The sequence below is a fragment of the Drechmeria coniospora genome, chromosome 01, assembly GCF_001625195.1.
Source record: "Drechmeria coniospora strain ARSEF 6962 chromosome 01, whole genome shotgun sequence".
In the NCBI taxonomy this organism is placed as follows: Eukaryota; Fungi; Ascomycota; class Sordariomycetes; order Hypocreales; family Ophiocordycipitaceae; genus Drechmeria; species Drechmeria coniospora.
The window spans coordinates 4,158,530-4,185,642 of NC_054389.1; the positions used below are offsets into that span (position 1 = coordinate 4,158,530).

The window sequence follows — 27,113 nt, forward strand, 5'->3', positions numbered from 1 at the left end:
ATTCGGTGGTTGTGACATCCTCAACAGTGGGGAACTGGAATTGGAAGTCCGTTCCACGTTCAGGTGAGCGAGCATCATGAAAGGATGCGAGACGTACCGAGTTCACCTACTGCAAGTACATGTACAGCGTTCCGTACACCGATAGATGTATGAGAACGAACACTTTTCCCAGGGATCTTCAAGCATGGCTTGGATGGTCATTCGCCGCTGCTCCGAGACCGCTTCGTGGAACTGGCGCGCCAAGAGCCTCCTATCAAGTATCGACCCAACCGTCGTCGTGGTTTCTTTTTGTCAGAGGTTTTTTTTTTTCATTGGGCGCCTCTTTCGTTGCTCAAACGCCGCTTTGCTATCCAGATCTTTCTGCTGCGACGACAGCCCAGCTAATCTTGAAGCAGGTTGCGACGTGATGCGGAATGCGGAAGTTGGCCATGGCTTCCGCGGCCACTGATGGGGCAAGCCTGCAGCACAGCTCAACTGCTGCAGACTGTTGGTGCAGCCGCTCGGCATCCGGCACCTGCCATGGTGCCCCCCACCCTCTCGCCTCCTCTCTGGCGATGCGGATGGCGATGCCTACTACATGCTGTCGTTGAATGTTTCTGATATCTTCTGCTCAGTTTTCGGTGTTGCACCCTTCAACATTGACGCGCTGTCAAACGCCACTGATCTGTTCGTTGCCACTCGAAGCAGTTTCGGTGGCCTGGGTTCATGTCGCCATGACGTTCACCACCACTCAACGAGTACAACTATATGCATGTACGTATTTGCGATATCGAACACCGTTAACTCCCTGGAACGGCCAGCAAATATTTTTCTGTTTTGACTCGTGAACATGCTTGTCAATGATGCCGGCCAGATAACGGTGGATCCATCATGGAACGGCTTGCGAGTCCTATCATCCACCACGTTTGCTTCCATGATTCCACTTCCAGTGATGACTCTTGTGCCTCTTCGGGAGCGTATCTAACGCCATATTCTCGGGTCTGCTTGGCGCCAGCGGTTGTTTTTTTTTTTTTTGGTTGATTTGATTCAAAATCTTGTCGTCGATCATACTGTAGCCTACAGTATGATCGGGTATGGGTCGGCTTCCGTGACTCAATGAGCAGCATTGCACCACATGCCGGACTTGCAAATGCGATCGCGTATATGTCCTGAAGTGACTTGGCTTCGTCGGGCGAACAACGACGGTGTGGCATCACAGAATGAGAAAGGGTCGCAGCAAAGGCGACAGGTTGCTCGATGCGGGACGTGCTCTACGGATTTTGACCGATCATCTGTTGAATGTCATCTGGAATCCATCCATCAGTGACGAGCGTGCGACACCTTGGAAGTCTTGATCGGCGCTACCATGGCGTTTATATGGTGCCCATTTGGCGTACTCGCTGTAGTCTTTGGAAACGTTTCCGTGTCACTCATGACTTCCGCAGGCTGCCGTCTGGACGTGATATTTGGTTCTTTCTTGCCTAGGTCAGGATCGAGGGGATGCAAAAGTGGTGAGCTTTGGCCGTCTATATATGCCTACTTGTCAGCATGACGCTGGTGTTTTCCAGCGGACATAAGACGGTGGGATAGCACGGAATACTATGCCTCAAGGGTCTTTGCCGGTGTGTCAGGCTGCCGGTATCACCAGGTGACTCGACCAAGTTCATGCATGGGTAGGAAGACGGTTCAAAATGAGGCTGGGTGTAATGTTTGCGGCGCCCAAGCGTGAATTTCCGCGTCGGTGTAAATACTTACATGTAAGTGGCGGGGAATCAATTACTGACTGGGAGAAGTACGAGTATTATGGTTCCTGGGGGGAATGCGCCATGTGGTTTCAGTTGTGCGGCAAGAAGCAACCTTGGTTCACGGGTAGGTGGTTTGCCCTACAATAAACGTAAGCAAGGCGTGCATCTCGTGCGCGTGCTTGGTCGTGCCTGCATGGTTTTCTATACATATAGGCCAACTACCGCTTCGGCGTTGAAATGCTGTCTGTCTTTCTCTTATTTTTGCTCGTCCTGCTTACGCTGGAGCTGATATTTTCCCTATTCGCCCCATCACAACCCAACGGTACACTCTGGTGACATGCTCCAATAACTGTCACCCAAGATACCTGACCGATGGCAGACAGAGCTCGCAGGTTTTTGGCCCCCACGGTGTTCCTGCGGCAGAATCGAGGTTCGGTGGCAGAAGAAGCGCAAAAAAAGAGCAGCACGCTGCGCGATCTCTACCTTGACCATTATGCCTGAAAGCAGTTATCCTGTTCTAGATGCTCTTTGGTCTTGATACCTCCTCAGTGTCGTTGCATGGTTGGCGATGATGGGTGAAAGGATATCTTCACAACATCATGCTTCGCCCCTGCGTTTCTGAACAGGAGGTTACTCTTATCCTTCCAAGCTCCCCGTTGCATGCCTCTCACCAGCTGGTCGCCTTCTCCTTTTTGTTCGCACAAATCTTGACGGTGCGATGGCGGGACTTGCATGGATAGGCTGACGTGTTCGAACCCCTCCCAAAATCGACAAGGCATCCCACTCAAGTGTGGAATTTGATCATCGCTTCCGCGGCTGCTGGGATTGTTTTATTGTCTGGCCTGCTTGCCTATCATTAGGCAATTAGCACATAGCAAATGCGAGTTGAACAAGGGCGTAGTTTGATGTCGGAAAATGCCATGTCAGAGTGTGTTATGCCACTAGTGAACACGGCTGTGGTGTTTGGTACCTCCCTTGTAGAGACGGAGACGATATTGTTCGGTTTGACGAGATTAGGAGGGAAGGAATCTAAAACCACGGAAATTGACCACACCATGGAGCTGTGACGAGGGGGCTTGGGTGTCGAGATCCATCCTATTAGATGGATGGCATGGACTGGACTTGTAAGCACCACAAAGTCACTCGGCTTGCACTCCATACGGAGCACGGAGGGGACAACTCTCACCAAGAATGCCACATGCGGCTCGGAAAGGAAAATCTACTCAAGGGAAGTACCGGTGATTCAGAGAGAGGACGTGAAAACTACGTCAGTCACGAGGTATTATTATTTCGCAATCCAGAACCAAGAGCAATTCGTATATTATTACAATTGTCCCGGCCTTCCTGTCCCTGTGCGCCTACGCCATCGCTTCTCTGAAAAGATAAATACTATCACATCTGCATGGGCGTACCCGCACCTGCCTTTGACGTTTATTGCATCAGCTTTTCATTTCGCTTGTCCGTCGACCACTCTATGCAATTTTCCTTCCGACGCGTCAGCAGGGAGAACGTCAAACATCGACCTTCTTGAGAGATTGGCTGTACTGCCTGCCCCAAGAGTCCACAGTCAAATATACGCAACCCTTGAACAATGCTTCAAATCTGCACTAGTCATATCGCATCTTTTGTTGAACGGAGCCTTTATGCAAGGCAACATGAACTGGTTGGGGGTTAGCTGGCTATTCGAGGGGGACGATGCAGGGCAATCGTCATATCACGGGCAACGGCAAGGCGATGAGCTAGGCTAGTAATGCGGACAGTGTGATATCAATCATCGCACTGTCCATCTGAACAGCAAACCCCCCCCACTGACCCTCCAGTTTTCTCTCAGACGCACACGCACATGGAGGGAGACTATCCAGGGAATTGAAACGTCTCCTCGCGCGCACTTGATGATGGACCATCCGCTGGTCGATGCCGCCGACGGCGATGCTACTCTTGCTGATGCCGGCGGGTTGCCTCTCGCCGAAGAGGCAGCGGGCGCAGCTGGAGGTGATGCCCTGGACGACGTCTTCGGGTCGCCCATGGAGCTCCTGGACGAGCAGCATGTCTCACACCCGTCCGACGTGGGCCGGCTGCGGACTGAACATACGACTGCTGGTTACAGGGAAGGAATCACTCTGGCCAAGGAATCCAGCATCCAGGCAGGCTTCGACGAAGGCTTCGGCCTGGGAGCCACGCTTGGCTCGAGGGCTGGACTTCTTCTCGGTGTGCTAGAAGGCATCTCGGACGCTCTCAGCCGTCATGGAGATGAGGGGGCGGCGGCGGCGGCGCCTGCGGCAGAGAAGCGACTGGTCGAAGCGCGCGAAGAGCTTTGTCCGAGCCGCATCTTCAGCCCCGACTACTGGGAGCCGGACGGAAACTGGGCTTACCCGGTCCTCGTGGTCGAAGGAGAGGACATCCTTTTTCCACATGTGGCCGATGCGCACCCTTTGATCCGGAAATGGAGCACCGTTGTCGACGAGCAGGTCGAGCTTTGGAATATCAGCATGGGTCTGTTGGAGGACGAGGTGGGACCGCGAGTGGCCTTGACGTCGAACGAGGAGCCCCTTGCCTCGTCGCCTCTCCCAGCAACGAAGCAGGCGTTGGACTGGTAACGCAGTACGCAGTGCGGAGTCGAGGCACCGACAATACATATACGGAGCACGGAATATGGAGTACGAGGGTTACTCCTTTGCGACGAAACACACTATTGACTCGGAAAAGAGTCGTATCCTTACGGCTTGCCCGGCTGCAGTATATGGCCTGATCGGATGGGCTGTATGCTGGAGGAGCTAGCCTTCACAAAAAGCAACGGCGCAGGAGATGATGATATCCAGGGCGCCAGGGTGCTCCCAATGAGACGCAACCACCAGCTCGGACGCTCCCGCACATACGAATGTTCCAGGTGCTTCAAATGGCACGCTAGCGAGAGCCACGGCGCCTGGAAATGAAGTCGACGAAGCTCCGACGCAAAGTCGCAATTTGATGGAAGCAAACGGAGACGTGCCCCAGCCGGCGAGTGGCAGGCGACCATCATGGATGATCGACACCTCAAAACGAATAGTACCGATACTGAGTACGGAGTACAGCATCCTCGTCACTGATACGGCGCTGCGTGAGCCATACGGCGCGAGATGGCAACGCCGCTGCTTGGCCCCCCTGTCGAGGGCGTCTGTCCTACTTACCTTTCCTTTCTTTTTTTGAGAGGGGGGGAGAAGGGGGCCTCGAGGGGACGTGAGAACGTCGCAGCTTGGTGGGGGTTTGCCATTTAAAGAACCGCGGCCGCGTTTGCCCTGCATGACCAGTCGAGCGGCTGGACTTGGCGGAAATTACGGCCTGCCGTCCGTCTCTGTCATCCCATCCATGCCTGCACATACTATTGCCCTTTTCGACCCAATCAGGAACCTCGACCAGCGGATCACGACGAGCCCAGCGAGTCTATTCTCCACACCCTGTCACCGCTCCCCTTGGTGCCGACGACGATGCAGCAGCCATCAGCCAACAACGGCCAACAGCCACGAGGCACGAACTAGCCATTGCCAGCTACTGGCGGCAAGGCTCGCGGTGTCCCGGATGGCTGCCATTGGCACGTGGGAAATGGCGAACGAAATGGCACTGCGAATGACAACCACGGCTACCGCAAGACGATGTGAACGAGCACAAGTGCTTGCACCGTGTTGCTCGGTGCCGTTGTTTGGTCCCCTGTTGGTGACGCACTCGACGGCAGATACTCGCATTCATACCCTAGCCGCCACCACCAGGTTCACGACAAAGCAACAGGCCGGCGTGCACAGTACACATGTACACACGTATGCATAGGTGTGCCTATCATCGATGATCTCGACGATCCATGCTGGCTATTGGGCGAACCCACCAGGTACCTGCAGGTTGGCCTCCTATGCTGCCGGCAATAGCCATCAGCTGGCTGGCTGGCAGTTGGCTGGACGCGCACGGCCCGCTCTTACATGTGTCCGCCTGGCAGTCGTTAGCCCCTTAGCCGCAGGAGGATCAGACATGTTCCTGGGTGGCAGATTCTTTCGGCTGTTTGTTGTTGTGGCGTGTCTGTACGGAGACAGATACCATGCCTGCCTGTACTCTACACTTGTACTCCGTACAGTGTACGGAGTCTGGTAGGGATCGATACAATCATGTAACAACGGCCGACGGGACCCAGTCGGCGCCCAGCCGCTCTCGAAGGCAGGGGCGGTGCTTTTTCACCCCAACCACTCTGCCTTGTTTTTGTTTCTCATTTCCCCCATGAATCATTCAGGGGGACGGGCAGGATACCCATCATCCAGCTGGCTGCTGCCGTTGCTGGTGGCGAGCCCTTGATCGCTTGGCTATTTAAGACGATGATGCTCCCGGAGGTCAGCTGCTTTTTCCCCTCGGCATCAGCGCAAGCAGGACTCTGAGATCGCCAACTACTCCTCACCGTTCATCTTCGTTTCCGGGACTTTTTTTTCACTCACCCGTCCGCTCTTTTACACGGCACGTGTTCAAAAACGTTTCAAAAATGAGGTCCGCCATTCTTGCTGCTGCCTCCATGGCCGCCGTCGTCTCGGCCTACGAGGCCCCGTCGGCCGCGTACGAGGCCCCATCCCAGGCGTACGAGGCCCCGTCCCAGGCGTACGAGACGTCGTCCCAGGCGTACGAGTCCCCGGCCCCGACCTCCGCCTACGAGTCCCCGGCCCCCGCGCCCGTTCATGTCGGCCTCGGCCTCAACGTGACGGCCACCATCAGCATCGACATCTGCATCGGCCTGGACGTCAAGCTGCCCTTTGGCCTCAAGATCGAGTCTGATCGCTGCCCCTCCTCGCCCCCGTCCTCTGGCTGCACCAACGTCTGGCATCCTCCTCACCAGATCAACATGGACGGCTGCGACGAGAACAACCACAAGGAGTGGCATTACGTCCACCCTTGCACCGACTGCGCCCAGACGTACCCGGCCCACACTTGGGGCGTCAGCACCGTCACCGAGACGCAGGTTCAGACAGTCACCAGCTGCGCTCCCGAGGTCACCGACTGCCCTGCCCGGGTCACCACTGTCGTCGTTCCCGGCACGACAACCATCTGCCCTGTGCCTGTGGTGCCGACCACCATGGTGACCTACCACATTCCCTCCGGCGTGCCTCCTACCTACGTCGCCCCTCCCGTCACCTACGCTCCTCCCCCCGTCACCTACGAGCAGCCTATCGCCACGTACGCCACGCCTACCCAGCAGCCGCCGATGACCTACGAGCAGCCGCCCGTCAGCTACGTCGCTCCCACCCAGGCTCCCCCCGTCTACCAGCCGCCCGTTTCCTACTCTCCTCCCCAGGCCCCGAGCGACGTCTACCAGGCTCCTCCCGCCGGCACGCTGGCTCCCGTCAGCCCCAGCTACCCCGCTCCCGGCAACTACACCAAGCCACCCGTCGTCGTGGCCGGTGCCTCTGCCAACAAGGTTGGCGCCGTCGCCTTCATCGGCCTCGTGGCTGCCTTCTTCCTCTAAGCGCCGCCATGCCCTTGCAGCGGAGCAGCGAAGCGAGTCGTTCTTGGATAGGAGTGTCAATATTTGTTACGAATTTATGGGATCGGGCGCGGTAGAAAGTAATTCCCTCTGTACTTTAATTACCGAACATTTGAGGCGGTGGTTGATACCCTCGCACTCCGGTCATGTCGACCGGTGGCCTGGGATGGCAGAGTGTGGACTGCCCAGTTCATGTGTATTCAGATTCTTTTGAAAATTTAATTACTATTGCCTCCATAACCACTGCTACCTTGTCTTGGTTGCTATTTACCCTGGGCCTTGCTGCCTTGAAACTTTGCACCCTTTCGTCTGGGTACGGCGCTGCCTTGCCATCATGATTATGTGTATTATGGTTGGGGAAGTATCGCCATGACTGGAGGCACACGCATGCTTCTGGGCCAGACCCGTGCGTGCGTGCACGGTATGCCGGTTCACTTGTGGGAGATGCCATGGTTATTTCCCAGTTCCTTTGGAGAGGGTGAGTTGGGCAGTGGGGACGTGCGTTGGGGACGTGCGTTGAGCACTATTCTCTCGTCCTGAGCGCATCCGCGTCGTTGGCGTGTCGGAAGCAGTGTCCGGAAGGCGGATACTGGATTCCCAATGTCGCATACATCTTCGGCAGCTCGCTATGCATGCCGGATGATCCGCTCACCTCATGCTGCGCCGCGATCTTCTAGTCGTTGCGCGATATCCTCCATGCGGTTTCGTTTCCCGAATACGAGCTCCTTTGTTGTTTCCCAGTCGCGTCCGTCTCTACCAAAGACGACGAGCTTCATGATGTGGCCGTCGTCGTCCATGATGAGCCGCCCGCTCCTTTCGTCCGCCCACGTGAGCTTGATCTGCTTGGCTTCGATGTCCGCGACACTGACGTCGACGATGGAGCTGCTGTGCCGAGGTCGGGATTCTGGACCGTCTCGCAGGCCGAGGCGCCGTCGCAGATCGGCCGATACACCGAGTCGGTTATGGTACCGCGTCACCTCCCTCCGCAGGGCGCGGACGAAGCGGTCGAGGTCCTGCCGAGGCGGAGACGACTGGTCGTTGGCATCGGACGTGGGGGGCGGTAGGTGGCGGGCGGCGAAGGCGGCAAGCGGCACGGCAGGCGGCACCGTGTGACGGTGGACACGGAGGTGCTTGCCGGAGGAAAAGGGGCGATTGAGCATGACGTAGTAGGGGCGGAGGAAGTGGCCGCGAGACATGACTTCGAGACGCAGACCGAGAACGTGGCCGCCATCGACAGCATTGGGGTCTGGGTCGTGAACCTTGAAGGCCGTGACGGGTGCGGCGGTACGATAGATGCATTGCTGGGTGTATGCGCGTTGCTCAGTGGCGTGGGAGGCGAGGTTGGATCTTGATGGGTCGGCTCGTCTGGCTCGTCGAGCGATGCTTGAAGGTGGGTACGGCGATGCAAAAGAGGAAGCAGGTGAGCTGGCTTGGAGCAGGCTCTGAGTCGTCGTGGACGAGAGAATGGTTGAGCACTGGACTCGGATCTCCCGTCGCAATGCTTCAGCTGGACGGGGTTGGTTGGTTAGCCGACGCCTGCTTGGGAATGGAAAGCAGTGCAATATTTGCCTTGAGATTCTAGTTCTGCAATCTCGGCGTCGAGGTCTGTTCCCTCGGAGGCGGGCATTGTCGTCATGGTTGCTTGATGAATGGCATGGGGTTGCCTTGAGCGAAACACATTGTTGGCTTGGGCCTCCTCTTGGGTGGTTGTTGATTGTATTGCCGAATTGGGTTAAGGGACAAGAACATGCATGTTGCAGGTACTTAAGTACTTGAGCTTGGGCTACGAATACTGTACGGAGTACTGTAGTCCGTACGGAACAAGGATTAATACAACTAAGTACTCCGAACGTGTGCTACTAAGTAATAATACTATTACTCCGTACTAGTAAGTACCCAGTGCAGGGGTGCAAGTACTTGTACGGAGTACTGTATGTACAGAAGGTACATGCAAATACAGTACGGAGTACAAGCACAGTTACAGTACGGAGTACTCCGTTCTCCGTACGTACTTGTACGGGGTATATTACTTGAACTGTGGTAGCCTAAACTGTACATGCACAAGTGCTGTACATGTATTAGTACTCTGTACTCCGTACTGCGCTCTGGTGTTCCCTCTGCTGCAAGACAAGCACGGAGTACTTAGTCCGTACTAATAAGTAATACATGTAAATACCTCAGGTGTACTCCGTACAGTACAAGTCAGGAGGTGCTTCTATGTACAGTACGGAGGATTTATACTACTTGCACTGCACTTGTGCGTGTTGCTTGGTGTTTAGGACAACTCACGGGAGTACTTGTGCACATGCACTTGTCAGTGTTGTACAGTAATACTTCGACATGTACTCCGTAGTAGTTTCATGCATAGTATTTGTACAGGTACAAGTTCACCTAGTACGTCGGTGCCGAGCTAAGAAAATAGAAGCCAGAGGAGAAGTATTACTTGATGACAGGCAAGGACGCGTGCCTGTCATAGTTCGCCTGTAACCATGTGTACCTACAGTACGGAGTACAGTAGTTGTACTCGGGTGCTGTGGACGGCGTAACAATGCTGAATTGCGTGTGATTTGTGGGATGGATGGGTGCGAGCCGCCTGGCGAGCTTGACTCGAGTACCCCTGACGGCCTGCCCCCCCCCCCCCTTCACCCACCCACTGCTTGATTCTCGCCGTCCGATCATCGCCCAGGTCCAGCGTGCTGAAACTTTTGCATCGTGAAGCGATATTTCGGCATTTTGTCCCGGCCGCTCGGGTCGACCGCTCGGTGGATTATAGGAGTATTCTTCCTCCATCTTTACCACCATTCTCCTCGCATTCTTTGCTCTACCTTCAGCAACGCCGCTTTATCGTATTGCTCTCGTTTGCTCACCGCAGGCACGCGCCTTTCGCCACCCGAGTTCCGACCCAACCTCGCGACGAACCTATTTGTAAGCCCTTGAGGCCACGGTCGCTTCGCGACGTCAGCGTACCGACGACCCTCACCACTCTCTCCTGGTGCCTGGATCGCGTCCCTGTTTTTTCCTTTTCCGCTCTGCCATTTCCCTTAGCGAGCTCGGCCAATCCCAAACATCGCCAACCGAGGTCGCCGTCGCCGTTTCATCCCACCACACAACGAAAAAGCAGGAGAAATTCGGTTGAATCGAGAAATTCGAAAAACTCGCTTGAATCCTTGCTTCGCAACGCACCTTTTCCCGCCGAACACGGTCTGCGACACCGACGAGTTCGTCGTCCCGACCGATTCAGACAGCGATACACATCCGCATACTTCCTTTTTACGCCACACTGCTTTGTCATACCACCGCCATTCCACAGCGTACCAAGCCATACCCTGCCGAGAACCCGAGCCGATTGGCGCCTCCACCCGACCGAGAGAGCCACGTATGGGTGCACAAGTCCGGCGTCCCTCGTCGCCAAAGCCTAAACCACCTCCCCTTTCGCTGAGGGACGAGTGTGTGGACGGCACGATGAGTACAGGCGTTGAGCTGCGGCGCAAAGTCTCCAACGCGGGCTCCGAAGTCATCACGAGGAACTTCATCTCCCGCGCAAGCTTCTCACTTGACGAAGACGTGCCCAAGACGCCGGGTGCCATCGCCCATGGCTTCCGAGAGCTGCCCCGGCAGGACCAGAGGAACTTCCTCCTCCTCGTCCTTCTCTACTTCCTGCAGGGGATCCCCATGGGCCTCGCCATGGGATCGGTCCCCTTCCTGCTCAAGAACCACATGTCGTACGGGCAGATCGGCACCTTCAGCCTCGCGTCCTACCCCTACTCGCTCAAGCTGTTCTGGAGCCCCTTTGTCGACGCTGTCTGGAGCCCCCGGTTCGGACGACGGAAGACGTGGATCGTTCCCATCCAGTTCATCTCGGGATTCGGCCTCATCTATCTCGGCTCCCACGTCGAGGAGATGATGGAGACGATGGGCAAGCCGGCCGGTCCCACAGTCTGGGGCTTCATGCTCTGGTGGTTCTTCCTCGTCCTCATGTGCGCCACCCAGGACATCGCCGTCGACGGCTGGGCCCTCACCCTCCTGACGCCGTCCAACGTCTCGTACGCGTCGACGGCCCAGACGGTCGGCTTGACGGCCGGCCACTTCATGTCCTACACCGTCTTCCTCGCCCTCAACGCGAGCGACTTCGCCAACAAGTGGGTCCGGACAGTGCCCTCGGACGACGGTCTCGTCTCCCTCGGCGGCTACCTCATCTTTTGGGGCTGGGCCTACATCCTCGTCACCCTCGGACTCGGCTTCATGAAGAGCGAGGAGAAGTCGCAGAACGAGGACGGCGTCTGGGATGTCTACAAGATCATGTGGGGCATCCTGAAGCTGAAGAACGTGCAGACCATCATCATCGTCCACCTCATCGCCAAGATCGGCTTCCAGGCCAACGACGGCGTCACGAACCTCAAGCTCCTCGACAAGGGCTTCGGCAAGGACAACATGGCGCTGACCGTTCTCATCGACTTCCCCTTCGAGATCGGACTCGGCTACTACGCCGGCATGTGGTCGCAAAAGTACACGCCCATGCGGCTCTGGTGCTGGGGTTTCGTCGGACGCCTCATCGCCGCCGTGCTCGCCCAGATCACCGTCGCCATCTTCCCGAGCAGCGGCGTGACGGGCTGGTACCTCCTCGTCGTCATCGCCGAGCACATCTTCTCCACCTTTACCAACACCGTCATGTTCGTGGCCGTCTCGGCCTTTCACGCCAAGGTATCGGACCCGGTCATTGGTGGCACCTACATGACGCTGCTGGCGACGTAAGTCGACCCTCAACCCCCCCCTCCCTCCCTCCCCACAACCGTGGGCGAGAGAGATGGACTTTGCATGTGCTTACCGGACGATGTGCAGCGTCTCGAATCTCGGCGGGACGTTTCCCAAATACTTTGTGCTGAAGCTCGTCGACGCCTTGACAGTGGCGACCTGCCACCCCAACCGGTCGGCGGAACGTCCTGAGACCAAAGGGCCCTTCATCACCACGCCCTTTTCCTGCGCCGTGCAGGCGGAGAAGGAACGGTGCGAGAACGGCGGCGGCGCCTGCGTGATGACGCGGGACGGCTTCTACATGGTGAACATGCTCTGCGTTGCCTTTGGCATCGCGACGTTTGTGTGGTACATTCGGCCGCGGGTGATGCTTCTGCAGAACCTGCCGCTGCGGGCGTGGCGGCTTTCGCCAGGCAAGTGAAGGCGGGGATGCGGGGATGCGGGAGGACGATGTAGATGAGCTGTGCCATCTACGAGGATGCATTTTCGTTTCGTCCGGTCGACTGCATGCGTACCATGTACGTGCATTTGCAAGCGAGGCAATCCCTCGGTCCCGAGGTGGTGCCCACCCATGCTGGCTCCAGTCGACGTGCCCACTATGTTGGCAACATATACAATCTTTTACAATACAGCTTTTCTTTACCCCCTTCATAGTCATGATGATCACTCTCCGTTGACGCGGGCCCGATGGATCCAGTGCGTGCATGTACGAGTAGAGCAAGCGCAGTTGCAGAGTAGTTGGCGTGTGCCAATGGCCGAGCTGAACGCTTGTGGCCGAGCTGGTAACATAATACCCGCAACGGACAACGTAACTTGACTGGAGATCAGACCAGAGCAGAGCAAACCGGAGCGGCAGACGAGAGGTGCGAGGGAGGGTTGCGAGCCGAGGGATTCGTTTCCATCGGATTTTCAATATTAATTGATCGACTGCTTCCTTCGTAGCGAGAACACGTGCTTCGTACCGAGGAACATGGCTGATGTTGCGAAACCCCACCGGGATGGGAGCTGCTTCGTAAATATGAGCACAGCCTTCGTCGAACATATAAAGACGACACGACACGCACGCAGCAGCTTACCACGGCGGCCAATCGGCTCGAGATGAATATTTACTTTCCATACCCTGCGCCCTGTTCCCCTTTGCCTTTTCCCATTGTTTCTTCCCTCGATTGGTAGGCAAATTAATACAGAAATCGCCCACGAGTGGGAGCAGCTAGTGCCGTTGGCTCGTCGGTTTCTCGTAATTGAGGGTAACCTCACGGCAAGGACATCGTCGCCCATCGCCGTCACCTATCGTCACCTATCGTCACCTATCGTCACCTATCGTCATCCCCCGTCACCATGTCGTCGGCCAAGGTCGACCCCGCGACGGATGCGGAGAATTCGTACTTCTCTTCCAACCCGCCACCGCGGCACCTCGAGGCCCATACGGCGAGTGCCAAGGCCTTCATCGATACGCACGCGGCCGCGGGGCGGCGGGTCGTGCTCGTCACTTCGGGCGGCACGACGGTGCCACTCGAGCGGCAGACAGTGCGGTTCATCGACAACTTCAGTGCCGGCACGCGGGGCGCCACCAGCGCCGAGTACTTCCTTGCCGCCGGCTACGCCGTCATCTTCCTGCACCGCCAGTTCAGCTTGCAGCCGTACGCGCGCCACTTCTCCCACTCGACCGACGGCTGCTTCCTCGACCTGCTGCAGGAGGAGGATGGCGAGGGCGGCGGTGTCCGTGTCCACGCCAAGGACGCCGTCAAGGTACGCCAAGTGCTGCACGAGTACCGCCGCGCCAAGGACGCCGGCCTGCTGCTCATGCTGCCCTTCGTCACCATCGGCGACTACCTGCACGAGCTGCGTGCCGTCTCGCGCCTCATGGGCCCGCTCGGCCCGCGCGCGCTGCTGTACCTCGCAGCCGCCGTCTCCGACTTCTTCGTCCCTCCGGAGCGCATGGCCGAGCACAAGATTCAGTCGACGGATGCCGTGGCGGGCTTCCAGAAGCCGCCCCGGCCGCCAAAGCGCGGGCGCGAGCCCGAGGTCGACGAGGAGGAGGAGGAGGAGGAGGTCTTTGACAACTTTGACGCCTCGCCGCGCGTGCCGCGCTCGCGCCGGCTCGTCGTCGATCTCGACCCCGTGCCCAAGTTCCTCAAGAACCTCGTCGACGGCTGGGCGCCTCAGGGCATGATCGTCTCGTACAAGCTCGAGACGGACCCAAGCATCCTCGTCCACAAGGCCCGCTACTCCCTCGACCGCTACCAGCACCACCTCGTCATCGGCAACCTGCTCGCGACGCGCAAGTGGGAGGTCGTCTTCGTGAGCCCCGGTCGTGCCGACAGCTGGCTGCGCGCACAGCCGCCGCCGTCGACCACCGGATGGGGCGCCGCCGAGGGCAGGCCGTTGCGGGCCGACGAGCTGCCGGCCGGGGATCCCGAGAGGGAGATTGAGGAGCTCATCATCCCCGCCGTGGCCGAATTGCATGACGCCCACATCGCCACGGCTCGTCGCCCGTGAGGCGCTTGCTTCGTGCCGCCGAAGCGGCTCATTCACCATGGCCGAGTGCATCCCCAGGCGCATGTCATGCCGTTCGGTCGCCACCATGCATCGGTCCAAACGGGTCACCCGGGGTACGGCAGACATGTGTCAGGTTCCCGAATGGTTTCACCGTGGGGAAATCCGGATTCAATACACCATCTACCTCGCGCCATGTCGTCTCTGGCTCATGAATTACATGGTGGGCGCGTGATCGCACATCAACTCGTGCGTATCGACAGTAACAGCGAAGCAATGGAAGCGGATGCAATGGCCAAATTCAATTCAAAAATAAAGGAACCAACAAGAAGTGCAATGCGACGCAATGCAAATATCGCCGCGCAGGGCTGCCCAGACGCCTGCCTACCTGTGCCCGCATCGATGTATAATAGTATTGTACGAGGTATCGTAGATGGTATCATGTTTTGATTTCCCGTCCCGTGCGCCGAATGGAAAGCGATGGATCCGCCCGCCTTTCTGTCCGTGGCCAGCCGAGACGATGGGCGCCCAGGTCAGTAGGCGGCCAGAAGATTCCCCCAGCCTAGGTGCCAGACTTTGGCGGCTATCATGCAGGCTGCGGAACCGACATAGACGACGCCGGTGACGATGATGAGCTGGGTGTAGGAGCCGTCGTTGGCCTCGACGATGCTGCCGCCGATGGGGATGCCGATGAGGCAGGCAAAGGAGACGACGGTGTAGGTCGTTGCGTAGTAGCGGCCGTAATTTTGCGTCTTGCACATGCGACCGATGCAGACGGGGGCGATGGCGATGCTCGTGCCGCTGCCGAAGCCGAAGAGGATGGAGAAGATGACGATGCCGGCGGTGGTGTGGCCGAGCGGCAGCCAGACGCAGAGGCAGGCGACGAGGGAGAGGAGGACGGAGAAGACGCAGACGTTGAAGGGGCCGACGACGTCGGCGTAGTAGCCGGGCAGGGCGCGGCCGACGACGGAGCCGGCGTTCATGATGGGCAGCAGGTGAAAGGCAAAGGTCTCGGTGAAGCCGTTGCGGACGGCGTAGGTGGAGATGTAACCGAGCGGGATGAAGAGGGAGAACTCGAGGAGGAAGATGCCGAGGGTGGTGAGGGTGAAGGGGACCTGCTTGAAGATGCGAAAGTCGGGGTGGGCCGTCGCGTTTCGGGCCGGCGGCAGGCGGGAGCGGACGAGGAGGATGCCGACGAGGCCGCAGACGAGGCAGACGAGGGCGAGCACGCGCGTGGCCCAGGCGAAGCCGATGCGGTCGAAGAGGGCCGGGAGCATGAGGGGGAAGATGATGCCGCCGATGCCGCCGGCGGTCGAGGCCATGCCGGTGGCGAAGCCGCGCCGGCGACGGAACCAGTGACCGACGGCGGCGATGCAGGGGGTGAAGAGGAGGGAGGTGCCGAAGCCGCAGAGGACGCCGAAGGAGAGGATGAACTGCCAGAGCTCTGCGGATGGGTCCGGAACGGTCAGCAGGGGCGCGAAGGGGGGGGGACGTGAGGTTCGGGGAGCGGCGAACGACGAACCGGTGCAGAAGCTGAGGCTCACGACGCCGACGACGGTGCTCGTGCAGCCGGCGACGACGAGCCAGCGCGGGCCGTACTTGTCAAAGACGGGCCCGATGTAGACGCCGCAGAAGAAGGCGAGGAATGTGTAGATGGAGAAGATCCAGCCGACGGTACCCTCGCTGTGACGGCGGAGCTGGTGCTGCAGCGTGTAGGCTTGGAGGACGCCGATGGAGTTCATGAGGCCCATGGACGACAGCATGGCGAACCAGGAGCCGAGGACGACGAGCCAGGCCTGGGCGCCGCCCTCGGGGTATGTCTCCTCGACCGATGCCGCCGTCGACGCCCGTGTCGCACGCTTCTCGAGGTCGCCATGCGGCTGCTGCGGTTGCTGCGGCTCCCGGTCATTGTCGCTGCCGTCGTCGTCGGTGGAGGGTCCCTCCTCATCGCCGGTCAGCGGCGGCTCCTCGTGGATCGCTCGCGAGTTGACCTGGTAGACGTCCATGGCGTCAGGGAGATGAGAGGGGGTGGGGGGGCGGAGAGCGTCGGAGCAACTTTCGTTTTCCCTTCACATCCAAGGGGGAGAGGAGGAGAAGGGAAAGGGGAGGGGGAGGGAGAAGGAAGAGAAGGGGAGGGAGAAGGGGAAGGAGAAGGGGAGGAAGAAGGGGAAGGAGAAGGGGAAGGAGAAGGGGAAGGAGAAGGGGAAGGAGAAGGGGAAGGAGAAGGGGAAGGAGAAGGGGAGGGGGAAGAGGGTGTCACGACTCGCTTTATTTACGAGGCCAAGTCGCGATGCCGGCTCAACAGGCAACCGGGCAGCTCGCTCCTAGCTGCGCAACGTATAAAGGTAGCGGGTGCGAGCAGGAGAGGTAGTTGTACAGTATTGACGGAATCGTACTCGTGCCCCGAATCGCCTCGAACCACTCGGTGCTATGAATCGTCCTCGCACTCGTCCAGAGGCAAATGCATGTACCTCGCAAGATAGTAATAAGAGCTCGAGGGAAAATATTGGAAAAATGTCTGCACCACCCACAACACTAAGTAGTAGTAGCCCGCTCCGTGTACCCGTAGCAGCAGTGCCGTACGATTATACTACATGTACTCCGTAAGTACGCATGGTATTCAGGCATGTCCCCGTCGCGGTGGGTATCGAAGAGTGGACACTGAGCGGGGATCGCGTGACGAACAACAAGGTGCCTGCCGATGGGTATCGAGTTCCTGACTTTCCTCCGGCGCCCTCCGGAGTCCGTCGTCGGTGATTCGTCTGCGGCAGCGGCGCCGGACAGGTCCGCTAAAGGCACGCCATGGGTGGCCCCCCGCCGCCACCCCAATACAATTATACGTACAGTATTACTCCGTACTTGTACTTGAGTATACTCCGCACTCGTACTCCGTACAATTATTACAACTAATTACATGTACATGTACTCCGTACTCCGTACACACACCAAGGACGGAGCACACTACGGTAGGTGTACTTATATGTATACTTTTAAGTGAGAGGAGGTGTACTATACATAAGTATGTTACTAGTAAGTACCTGGTAGTTAAACAATGGCGATCGCCGCCAGCCGTGTTTCGGGAGATGGAAGGAGGCGGACAAAGGCCGATGGAGGAGAGCAGCAGACCTAAAAATAAGCAATGAGTCATGGTCGGAGGGATGGATGATGTGGGAATCGAAACCGTCGGTCGACGATGCGACGATGCACGAGCTGTTCGATCTCATACACCTGCATGCACTCGACTGTACTTACATCTGTCCGTACTCTGTGCTCCGTACTTTGCATCGTACAACCACTCCGTACTCGTAAGTATTTGCGTGGAGGTTGCATTAGCATGTACTGTACAACTACAAGAATGTTCTCAGTACAGCAGAGTATGGGAGCACTATTCGTACATGTACACACTACCAGTACCTACATGTACAACTAATACGGTGCATGTGGCCCGACTACCACTGGTGTACTTGGTACTCTCAGGGTACTCCATCCTCCCAGTACTGATGTAACTGCTCTGTCAGTACTCAGCAAGCATGCTCGTCATCGTACAGGCCGGCCCATGTGCCAATGCCACTAATTACTACCAGGTACCTGCAAATACTGACTGGTACTACAAGTACTTAGGTGTAGAAGTACTCCGTAGTTGTAGGTACCTAGTACCTGGTACGTTGTACGTACAGTAGCACTACAGCATTGCACACCGAGGTGGACGCTCCTAGAATACTTGTACAACGTACCTTCTCGTGCCGCAGTCGACCTACTTACTGTATAGGCGGCGAATGGCCATCTCCAACAAGTCAGAAATGAAGTTGCATCTGCCCCGTTACGTACTCGCGTGCTCGGCCTTTCACCACATGCGATGGAGAGGTTTCGCATGGCGATGCCGAGCGTCGGAACTTGGCGCCGCGTCGGACCGCACATCCGCCAGGGGGGGGGGGTGGCGGGCAACGCTCGGCATTAGGATTCGCCGACACCCTCGAGCCGTGAGCAAAACTGATGGGCACGGGCGTCCCCTTCCGTGTCATCAAATCCGCGAGCGGATCGCCCCTGGGTTTCTTGTAGTGATGGAGTAAGTACTTGTAGTACATGTCATCCTGCAAGTACTTACTGTACTCCGTACACCTAAGTACACTCCGCACTCTTTGTGCTTTTTCTCGTGCGACGGATGCATCCGACGACGTACGACTACTCCGTATGGCTCGACAAATTAAGCACACCCAGGTAAGTACATTCACAGAGCACTTGTCCTGGTCGTTCGTATAGGACATGTTCTCGGTGCCACAAGTATAAGTACAGTACACTTGCACTTGCTCAAGTACACAACTATGTGTACTTGTATGGCGGGGTGGCAAAAGTGTCGATTCCTTTGTGGTGGTAGCGGTACCAAAATTGAATCGTCACTTTTTCCTAGTGATGACTGTAGGTGTGCAGTAATAGTAGGTGCACAACACTGGGTCATTGAGGTGCTAGGCAATCAAGAACAAGTACTAGGTAAGTGCGGAGTACAAATCAATGAATTAAATATGCTGCACACCTACTCCTTGTACGGAAAAGGTCGTTCAGACGATACCGCAAGTACGTACTACAGTAGGTACGGAGTACGGGTACTGCAGGCAAGGAATTACAGTAGGCACCCCAATCCTGCCTACCCTGTACCTCGTTCTGTCTAACTGCCCTCCCGGAGCGATGCGGCGACCTGGTCTTGAAATCGTTCCATTCCACGCAGTCGAGCCCATTTCTCCCCCATATCAGAATGGGATCACCGCCGGCGTTTCGAAAGTAGGCCGACGGCCTGGGGAGGTGGCAGTTGCATTCGGTCAAAAGAGGACATTTGGTTGACGTGCTTCACGTATCCCACAGTGCAAACGGTAACGGCAGTCACCTCTGCCTACTGGACTTGGGGGTGGACCAACCGTCCTGCTGGTCCAGGGTGTATTTGTATATCTGATATGCGCAGAGAATGACCTGCTCGCCGAGACGCTGAATCATGCCGACCGGCACCGAACTGCGCGGCCCAGCCGTCCCTCAGCCTTCGTCGGCCGCGTCCTCGACGGTGGCGACGCGTGACGCGTTCGGACCTGCGCCTGCGTCATCGCCCTCCTCCGTCGGCCGCTCCGTTGCCTCCTCCGTCGCCGCCGAGTTCAGGTACCCTTCTCGCTCCAGCTGGTCCGCCTCTTCCGGCTCCATCAGGCCACCCTGCCCGCGGCCCTTCATCATCTTGACCTGCACGGCGGCCGGCACGAATGCGGCGACGGCCTCTTGCCGTAGGTCGCGCATCACCGGCTTGGCCTCGTACACCGTCTTGGACTCGACCGCAGGCACATTCGCCGCCCCACCCTTGTTGTTGCCTGCTTGCTCCCTCCCGAGCCGACCGTCCCCCCTCTCGGCCATCTCGGCCTGTCGTCGTGCCCGTCGCTTCGCGTACCATTGGTCGAGGACATCCTTGGGGATCGGCGGTGGCGTGTCGCGTGGCATCGGAATCGCCCGCACATCCTCGGTCACCTCCTCGTCGCTGCTGGACCCGTCCCGGGAGCCGCGCCTGCGCTTCCCCAGCACGCCCCTATCCGCCGAGCCCTCCCGCCTCCGGCTGAAGGTGGGCGCACTGTCGCCTGCCGCCTCCCGCGCCTTTTGCACCGCCGCGAGTTCCTTTTCGAGCCCTGCCAGCACCTGCTCCTCGTTTCGCGTAAGCTTTCCGCCGTTGGACGACGCCGCCTTGAGGTCGTCGATGTGCTTCTGAATCCGATCCGGGTTCTTGCGAGCCAGCCGCTCATTCCGCCGCTCCTGGTTTTCCGCCTTGCCTTGAGGAGAACAGGGTGAGCCATCGGCGCCAAGCGCGCGTGAGGAGGGCTGACAAACCTTTCCTGATCGCCTTGGCCTTGTCGGCCTTGCGCTGTGCCTGGACCGGGTTGTAGTTTTTTTCCTTCGGCATCTTGGCTGTCGACGATCGGATGGTGATCGCTTGCGGATTATACCCTTGGACGGCTAGCCTGCGGCTTTGTGCGGCGGCCAACTTGTCACGTATTGGTGTCGTCGGTGCAGTTGCCGTTCGATGCCGTCACCTTGCTCGCAACATCTTGCGGGTTGTTGAACGGTAGTGCCGAGCTGGCCTAAATTGGCAGGCGGTGACGCCAACCACCGACGAATCATGCGCCGCCCTGTAACCACCACCGAGAGCAGCAGCTGGGGGCGGCTGCCATCGATCAAACTCAGAGCGACCACGATTTCGACGGCACAAAGTAAATATGCCAGATGAGCCTATATACTTTTTGCATGCAGCTGAATACCGAGATTTTGCAGCTCCGACGGCGTTGTCTGCTGGAGCGTACTACCATCGACGCCTTGAGGGTTCATCGTCTCGCCTTGGCTCATATCCTCCTGCGCGCTCTTTCGTGCTGATGACAGCGCACCCGGATCTCTCCGAGGGTGCATTCGGAAAGTGCTACACGGCTCTGCTTCGATCATAACCGTGAATTCATGATTAGAATCCCGGTCTGTCAAGGAACGCCGCATTTGCTCGCCTGCCGGAATGAGTCTGCAGCACGAAATGCGACTCGGCTGCTGAGAGCAGATAATCTCCAAAGGAAGGAGGCGTTCCTCACGACTCGCCATCTCTTCTGCCAGTGCGATGAGATCGACGGCCATTAGGCTTCCATTTGGCCCCCAAATCGGCCTCCGTTGAAATGAACAACAATGCATGACCCTCGTGCTCCCGGAGACCCCCCCCTGGAACGCAGGTCCAGAGAAGGTCCCTCGCGTGGCCTTTTAAATAACTTCAAACGGAACCATGGAACGATTCTCTCCTCTTGAGTAGTCGTGAAGGCCTGGTTGGTGTGGCCCACGCGACGTTTGTGAAATGTGCTCAGGTGCGGCCTGGCAAGCGGCATCGACGAACAATACGGCTTCGTGCGGCATACCCTACGCGGCGTCGACGGACCATGCCAACTCTGGCGAGGTATGGCCGACGGATGTCGAGCACATGCGATGTAGCTGGACACTACATTTCGGTGTGGTATACCCCACGCGATGTCGACGGACATACGCCGGCCTGACGAGTCCCATGCGACGTCGCCGGACTACACTTTTGCAAATGTAGCATGCCTCATGCGGTATCGAAGAGCTGCTTTACTCGCCATGGTCCGCCCCATGCAAAGTTGCTGGTTTGGACGACATTTTGGAATGACGCATTATGCCTCGACGGACACACTGCGGCCAGGTGTGCGCCAATCGACATCGGCGTGAGCATGTCTGTCATACAGAGTTCGAGATGGAGCTGAGAACGCAGTCGTGTGGATTGAAGACGCAGCGAGCAATATGGAACGAAGAGCCTGGTATCAGCGGCGAAGGTGTATGGCATCCACACCAACTCAGGCGAATATTTGAGTGGGTGCCGTTTGCGACGCGGTGGTGGTGAAGGCGAAGCCAAGCCATCACGAGCCTGATGCCGACATTGCCCTTGACCTCGGGCCACGTCATGATTGATTCTGCCATCAGCGTGGCCGTGACCGCAAGGTGCGGCAGATTAAGGCGCAGCAGTTTGGGGGAAGGGGGCATGGATGCAACTACAGCCAACCTGGTGTGTTCATTCCATGTTTCCTGGCCGCGTTGGCAAGGTTCACGATTCGACAATGATCATCCTATGCCGGATGCACTCGTTGGTGCAAGGAGCAGCTGGTCAACCAGACGTCAAGGGTGTCGTTGAACGAGGAGCCGTCTCCGTTCACTCGTGCACGGCTTGTGCAGGCCGACGGACGTCAGCAGATTCGATACTGCTGCGCCCTTTTCGCCATTCGAGGACGATGGCAACGTATATGCCGATGCATTCGCACATGTACATGGATGCGTGAATGCGAATTCCCATGCACATGAGGCACGCATGGTGGATGTGCGTTTCTGCCGGCACTCTACTGTGTGTTACGTATGGCTCACTCTTCCGAGCAGGTGTGCGTGAGGCACGGCAAGGGCTAGTCGGTCTTTTAGACCTAGGGAGCAACGGCGCCGAGGGCGAGAGCTGGCGCACTCGAAATCCATCGGTATGGTGTGTCAACCGATGATGGGCCCGGCAAGGGCGGGATATCCAGGATGAGGAAGCCAACCGGGCCGCCGAGGCAAGAAGGTGTGGTGGTATCGATCCGGGCCACGGACGAACCGCACACGTCGTAAGCAGGGACAGTCTGGCAGGTTGTTTTGGCTCGCGGGCAAGGCAAGCTGAGGGTGGACGTGATTTGCGTCGCGCACGAGAGGTTGAAAATGCGGCCGAAGATTGGAAGGGTGACGAGAACGGAGAAGGCGAATCAAACTGGTGCGGAGCCGGGAACGAATGTGATTCTCGAGCATTAATACTACAAGTACTGTACTGTACAGTACTGTACTTACTTGCATGACACCCACCTACTGCACGGGTATAGTAATACAGGCTCGCCCTTGTACTTACGCCTTCGAGTACGGAGCAATATTACAGAGTACTCATTTGTGTACTTACTTTAGTACCTAATACTTACACCCACAGTACAGTACATGTGGAGAGGTATGTGCCAACTAACCTACACCCACTGTAGTACAGTTGGCAAGTACTACTTGTACTGTATAGAAGACTTATAGTACTTACTAGGTACTTATATTTGTCATGTTCATGTAAGTAAGTAGGTCCGCCTACACGTGCTGTCCTTCTTGCTCTCCATTCCATCGCCAAGATGCCAATCCTGCGCTGTACGAGCTGCGGAAGTGGGGGTGGGGGAGACTGCCAGGGTCCTGCTAGGGTACTTGCAGGGGTGCCATGCAGGCAACCGCTGGCGGGAATGTCTCGGAGCCGGTGGCATGCTACTGTACGGAGCACATGTGCCAGTGCATACAGGTACTTGCAAGTACACTACAAGTACCTACATGTGCTTTCTAGGTGATCAAGCACAGCTTCAAGGGACACCTACTGTAGACACCTATTGTAGACACCTACGGAGTACTGTAGACACCTATCGTAGACACCTATTGTAGACACGTACTTAGTACCCAGCACTTACTGTAATTACACCTACCTACGGTAGGTAGGTAGTACGGAGCTCACCAGTACTCACTAGTACTTACATTACACCTGCACTCGCGCATACTTACTGTACTTAAGTATACATACTTGCGTTGTACAGACTTATACTCGCACGGGTACCATGAACTTCCGGCGCTGCACGCACTCCGGAACATGTGCATGGGTAACAGCTGCTCTGTACTGCCCTCCCTCTGCTGTGTGACGCTGTGTGACTGTGACTGGGTATTAACGAGTAGCATTCATTCTGGGAATGCCGTTCTGGCCTTCCGCTTGCCGCTTGCCGCTCACCCACCTCCGCTCGCCGGAAAGAGAGGCGACGGATATCTTGTACGGGCTCGCCTCCACCATCACCTTCTCTGCTTGCTGTCCCCCATTCCTTTGCCCGCCCCTCTCCGCTTGCTTACTCCCTCGGCCAGCGGCCCATCAAGGAAGGGGAGAACAGTCATCAGATATCACCACGTCTCGCGTTGCGATGCTGGGGTCGAGCCAATGAGGCGGCCGAGCCCGCCCCCCCCCCCCCCCCCCCTCCAGCGCAGTTGATGTTACGTCCCCATGGCGTTTTGTGTTGGTGGCAGCGGCAGGCAGCGGACGACGAACTGACTGCAGGCAACGGGCCAATGCTCGAGGCTAATCCCCATGCCGTGCGTTCATCCAAGTCATTGTACGATACCGACCAAGGATCGATCCATGCACGAGCACGAAACAAAAGTCATTGTACGAACGTTCCATACGGGGAACCCATTCGTCCACCGGAGACAAAAATCGGGGCATCGCCGTGGCCATAGCTGCGACTGGTCCATGCGCGAAAGCTGAGGAGGAGGATGGGATTCGAAGCCTAGCTGTAGCCGTCATTCGCTCGTCAGCAATAATTCCTTTGTACTCCGGCCCGAGATGGATGGTCGGTCCGTCCATGTTTCCCGCCGCTGCATCGTGTCGTCGCTGCACGAGGAACACATGCGTGTGTACTCACTTGGTGCTGCTGTACGGAAGAGCCAGGGCCCATGCGATGCACGGGCATCGACCGAGGGCATCGTCAGCCATCTGTCCGTCCGTCTGCCCGCTCGTCCGTCCGCCCGCTCGTCCGTCCGTCAACCCAAGCATGCATGCAGGTGGAATACATGCACACAGAGCAGTATGCAGGTGCACTTACTTACATTGCAAGGGCTTTGCTCCGCAAGTACTTACAGTACACCCAAGGACAAGTAAGTATGTCCTGTTTGCGGGGTTTGACAGCCTGAGGCATGCATGCATCTATTCATTGCCTACTCTGCCTTTGCCAAGAGCTGGCAAGAAGGAACGAATGCACCTACCACTTGGTGACCAGTGATGGTGGCATAACTCTCGTCGTCGTAGTCGTAGAAACGTAATAGGCACTTGTCCTTGCCACTAAAGTATTAGCACGGACATGACTACAAACTACTAGTAATAATGTTTAAGTGCTTGTGTTAGTACGGAGTAGTGCAAGGCGAAATGCAGCAACGGAGCGTTGGAAGTTGCTGGTGCCATGCAAAGTACTTGTTGCGTTGTCCAGAGTAATTACCAGTAATAATACTTACACCTAATACCTGTACGGAGTACTAGTACAAGTACATACAGTACGAAGGTGTACTTCTGGGTACAGCACCGATCAATACCGAAGTCGCTACCACATCCAAGACACTACGAATGTTGGTACCCGGAACCTTGATTGGTCCCTCGCTGACTCTGTAGACCACAACTTGCTGGTGCTCAACAAAGTACCCGCTACAAGCCACCGTCGTCGTCAAAGCCAAGTCTCTCCATTCCTTCGCTCATCCGTCAGCGAGAGCGACTCCCAAGCTTGGTATGCAATCGCAACCAAGCAGTGCGTCAGTCCATCCATCATCTTCATCATCGCTCATCCATCATCCGTCATCCGACCATGAGGTGGCCATATCGGACGCGGACCGCACTGTTTTGCTGCAGCAGAATCGGCACGAGGCCAAGGCCAACCAAGGTTCGCGCGGCCGCGTATTGTCGCCTCTCCTCTGGAGTTGCACTTGCCGTTTCGCTCCGTCGTCCCCTCCTCGCCTCGTCTTGTCCTCCTGTCCCGTCCTCTCGTCACCCCCCTCCCATTTCTCCTCTGACATATCAGAGTGCGCATTTGTATCCCGTTACCAATGAACAACCACCAACGGCTCGTCTGCCTGCCTGCCTGCCTGCCTGCCTGCCTGCTGGATGACTTCTTCTGGAGACGCCGTCGCACGCCCGCACGGCAAGGAGCGCTTCCTGCCTTGACGCCACCGCCGGCTGCAAGCAAACAAGGCCAAAGTTCACCGGTTTCGGGCTCGGCCCCTGCACTGCACCCTCCACTCTGGGCCGCGACTCGATTCCGAGCACATCGACCTTGTTGAGCACACCACCACGACCACCACCCGCCTGCTTTGCTTGTGACACTGATCCACTTCACCCACCACGTCACCCACCCACATGCGGACGGCCGCTCGCCAACAAGCCGCTAGTAAGCCGCCCTGGACTGGGGTTCGTTCACGGTTCGTCTCAGCCTCGTGCTGCCGTTTGCTTCGGACGCCACCACCCTCTGCGTCTGCCATTTCCAAGCAACCGTCGGCCTGGCCTTGACCCAACCGGACTGGCTTCAGCGTCCGTGCTAGGGCCGGCGGCCAGCTTCAAGCAGTCTTCCCCCGCAGTCGTTGAAGCACATGTCAGCCGGTGCAGGCTCGGTCGCCCAAGCAGCAAGGGAGGCATCGGACTGGTCCCGACGCCCAGCCAAAATCGCGCCAGCTTCCTTGCACCCTCTGGCTCCCCAGCCCAGCCCTTGAATCGCTCGCTGTCGCATCGCAAAGTCGCAGTGGCAACGGCCGTGGATGGAGCCCACTTTGTCGACTTCCCCTTCCGCCCCCCCGGCATTACATCTCTGGTATATCCCGACTATACATCCCTGATAAGTGCCGGTCATAATTCTGAATTCTGACATGGCACTTGTGCGAGTGCACGTACATGTGTTGGAGGACTGATGGTATGCTACGGCCACTTTGGCCAGTCTCGTGTGCTGCTGCCCCTTGGGATTCGCCTTCTCCGTCGCCCATCGTGCGTTCGGTCGTCCATGACTTGCGGCCCCCAAACTCAATCCTACCCTACCTGTCTTGCCGTGCCCGACGAGTTTAAGTCCTCCCCGTAGCCAGAGACGCAGCGCCCTCTGGCCATAGCCCTGCCCTGCTTGCCCTCGCCTGCCCTGCGCCGGAGGAGCACCGCTGCAGCTTGATCCGAACCACGTTCCGCCCCTTGTCGCCCGTCGACTCCAACACCATTTCTCTGCACCCGCACCCGTCTCTTCACCTGTCTCTACACCCTTTCCATTCATGCATGGCACCCAAAGGGGTCATCCGTCACAGCGCCTTTTTACTCTCCGATGCAGAGTGCCGACGGACGATAGGACCAGCCGGTCATCGTTCCTATTTCCGAGGTCCAGCAGCGCAAGCTGGGTGCAGACCCGCCCGCCCCAGCCGGACTTTCGGCGACTCGTCGCACCCAAAAAAAACTTACTAGCACGGAGGAGGGTCTTGAGCGCTGAAGCCAACAACTTCTGTCATCCGAGATTTCCCTCCCCCTCCCCCATCATCAACAACCACCCGTCGTCGCT

At 57.5% G+C, this 27,113-nt stretch overlaps 7 protein-coding genes across 7 annotated transcripts; 4 read left to right on the top strand and 3 right to left on the bottom strand.

Annotated features, from left to right (window-relative positions):
• Positions 1-3,616: 3,616 nt before the first annotated feature.
• DCS_01009 (uncharacterized protein) lies at positions 3,617-4,321 on the top strand (the record flags this gene model as incomplete). The annotated part of the gene is made up of 1 exon (XM_040798344.1): positions 3,617-4,321. One exon carries the CDS (start codon positions 3,617-3,619, stop codon positions 4,319-4,321), a length of 705 nt encoding a protein of 234 aa, XP_040659227.1.
• Positions 4,322-6,219: 1,898 nt separating this feature from the next.
• Positions 6,220-7,194, top strand: DCS_01010 (uncharacterized protein; the record flags this gene model as incomplete). Its single annotated transcript, XM_040798345.1, has 1 exon — positions 6,220-7,194. One exon carries the CDS (start codon positions 6,220-6,222, stop codon positions 7,192-7,194), a length of 975 nt encoding a protein of 324 aa, XP_040659228.1.
• A 671-nt stretch (positions 7,195-7,865) lies between these two features.
• On the bottom strand, positions 7,866-8,848 carry DCS_01011 (uncharacterized protein; the record flags this gene model as incomplete). The annotated part of the gene is made up of 2 exons (XM_040798346.1): positions 7,866-8,687; positions 8,747-8,848. 2 exons carry the CDS (start codon positions 8,846-8,848, stop codon positions 7,866-7,868), a joined length of 924 nt encoding a protein of 307 aa, XP_040659229.1.
• A 1,742-nt stretch (positions 8,849-10,590) lies between these two features.
• DCS_01012 (acetyl-coenzyme A transporter 1) lies at positions 10,591-12,385 on the top strand (the record flags this gene model as incomplete). Its single annotated transcript, XM_040798347.1, has 2 exons — positions 10,591-11,960; positions 12,052-12,385. The coding sequence occupies 2 exons, from the start codon at positions 10,591-10,593 to the stop codon at positions 12,383-12,385; spliced, it is 1,704 nt and encodes a 567-aa protein (XP_040659230.1).
• A 917-nt stretch (positions 12,386-13,302) lies between these two features.
• On the top strand, positions 13,303-14,463 carry DCS_01013 (phosphopantothenate-cysteine ligase; the record flags this gene model as incomplete). Its single annotated transcript, XM_040798348.1, has 1 exon — positions 13,303-14,463. The coding sequence occupies one exon, from the start codon at positions 13,303-13,305 to the stop codon at positions 14,461-14,463; it is 1,161 nt and encodes a 386-aa protein (XP_040659231.1).
• A 530-nt stretch (positions 14,464-14,993) lies between these two features.
• DCS_01014 (MFS monocarboxylate transporter) lies at positions 14,994-16,466 on the bottom strand (the record flags this gene model as incomplete). Its single annotated transcript, XM_040798349.1, has 1 exon — positions 14,994-16,466. The coding sequence occupies one exon, from the start codon at positions 16,464-16,466 to the stop codon at positions 14,994-14,996; it is 1,473 nt and encodes a 490-aa protein (XP_040659232.1).
• A 3,016-nt stretch (positions 16,467-19,482) lies between these two features.
• DCS_01015 (uncharacterized protein) lies at positions 19,483-20,386 on the bottom strand (the record flags this gene model as incomplete). Its single annotated transcript, XM_040798350.1, has 2 exons — positions 19,483-20,255; positions 20,314-20,386. The coding sequence occupies 2 exons, from the start codon at positions 20,384-20,386 to the stop codon at positions 19,483-19,485; spliced, it is 846 nt and encodes a 281-aa protein (XP_040659233.1).
• Positions 20,387-27,113: the final 6,727 nt, after the last annotated feature.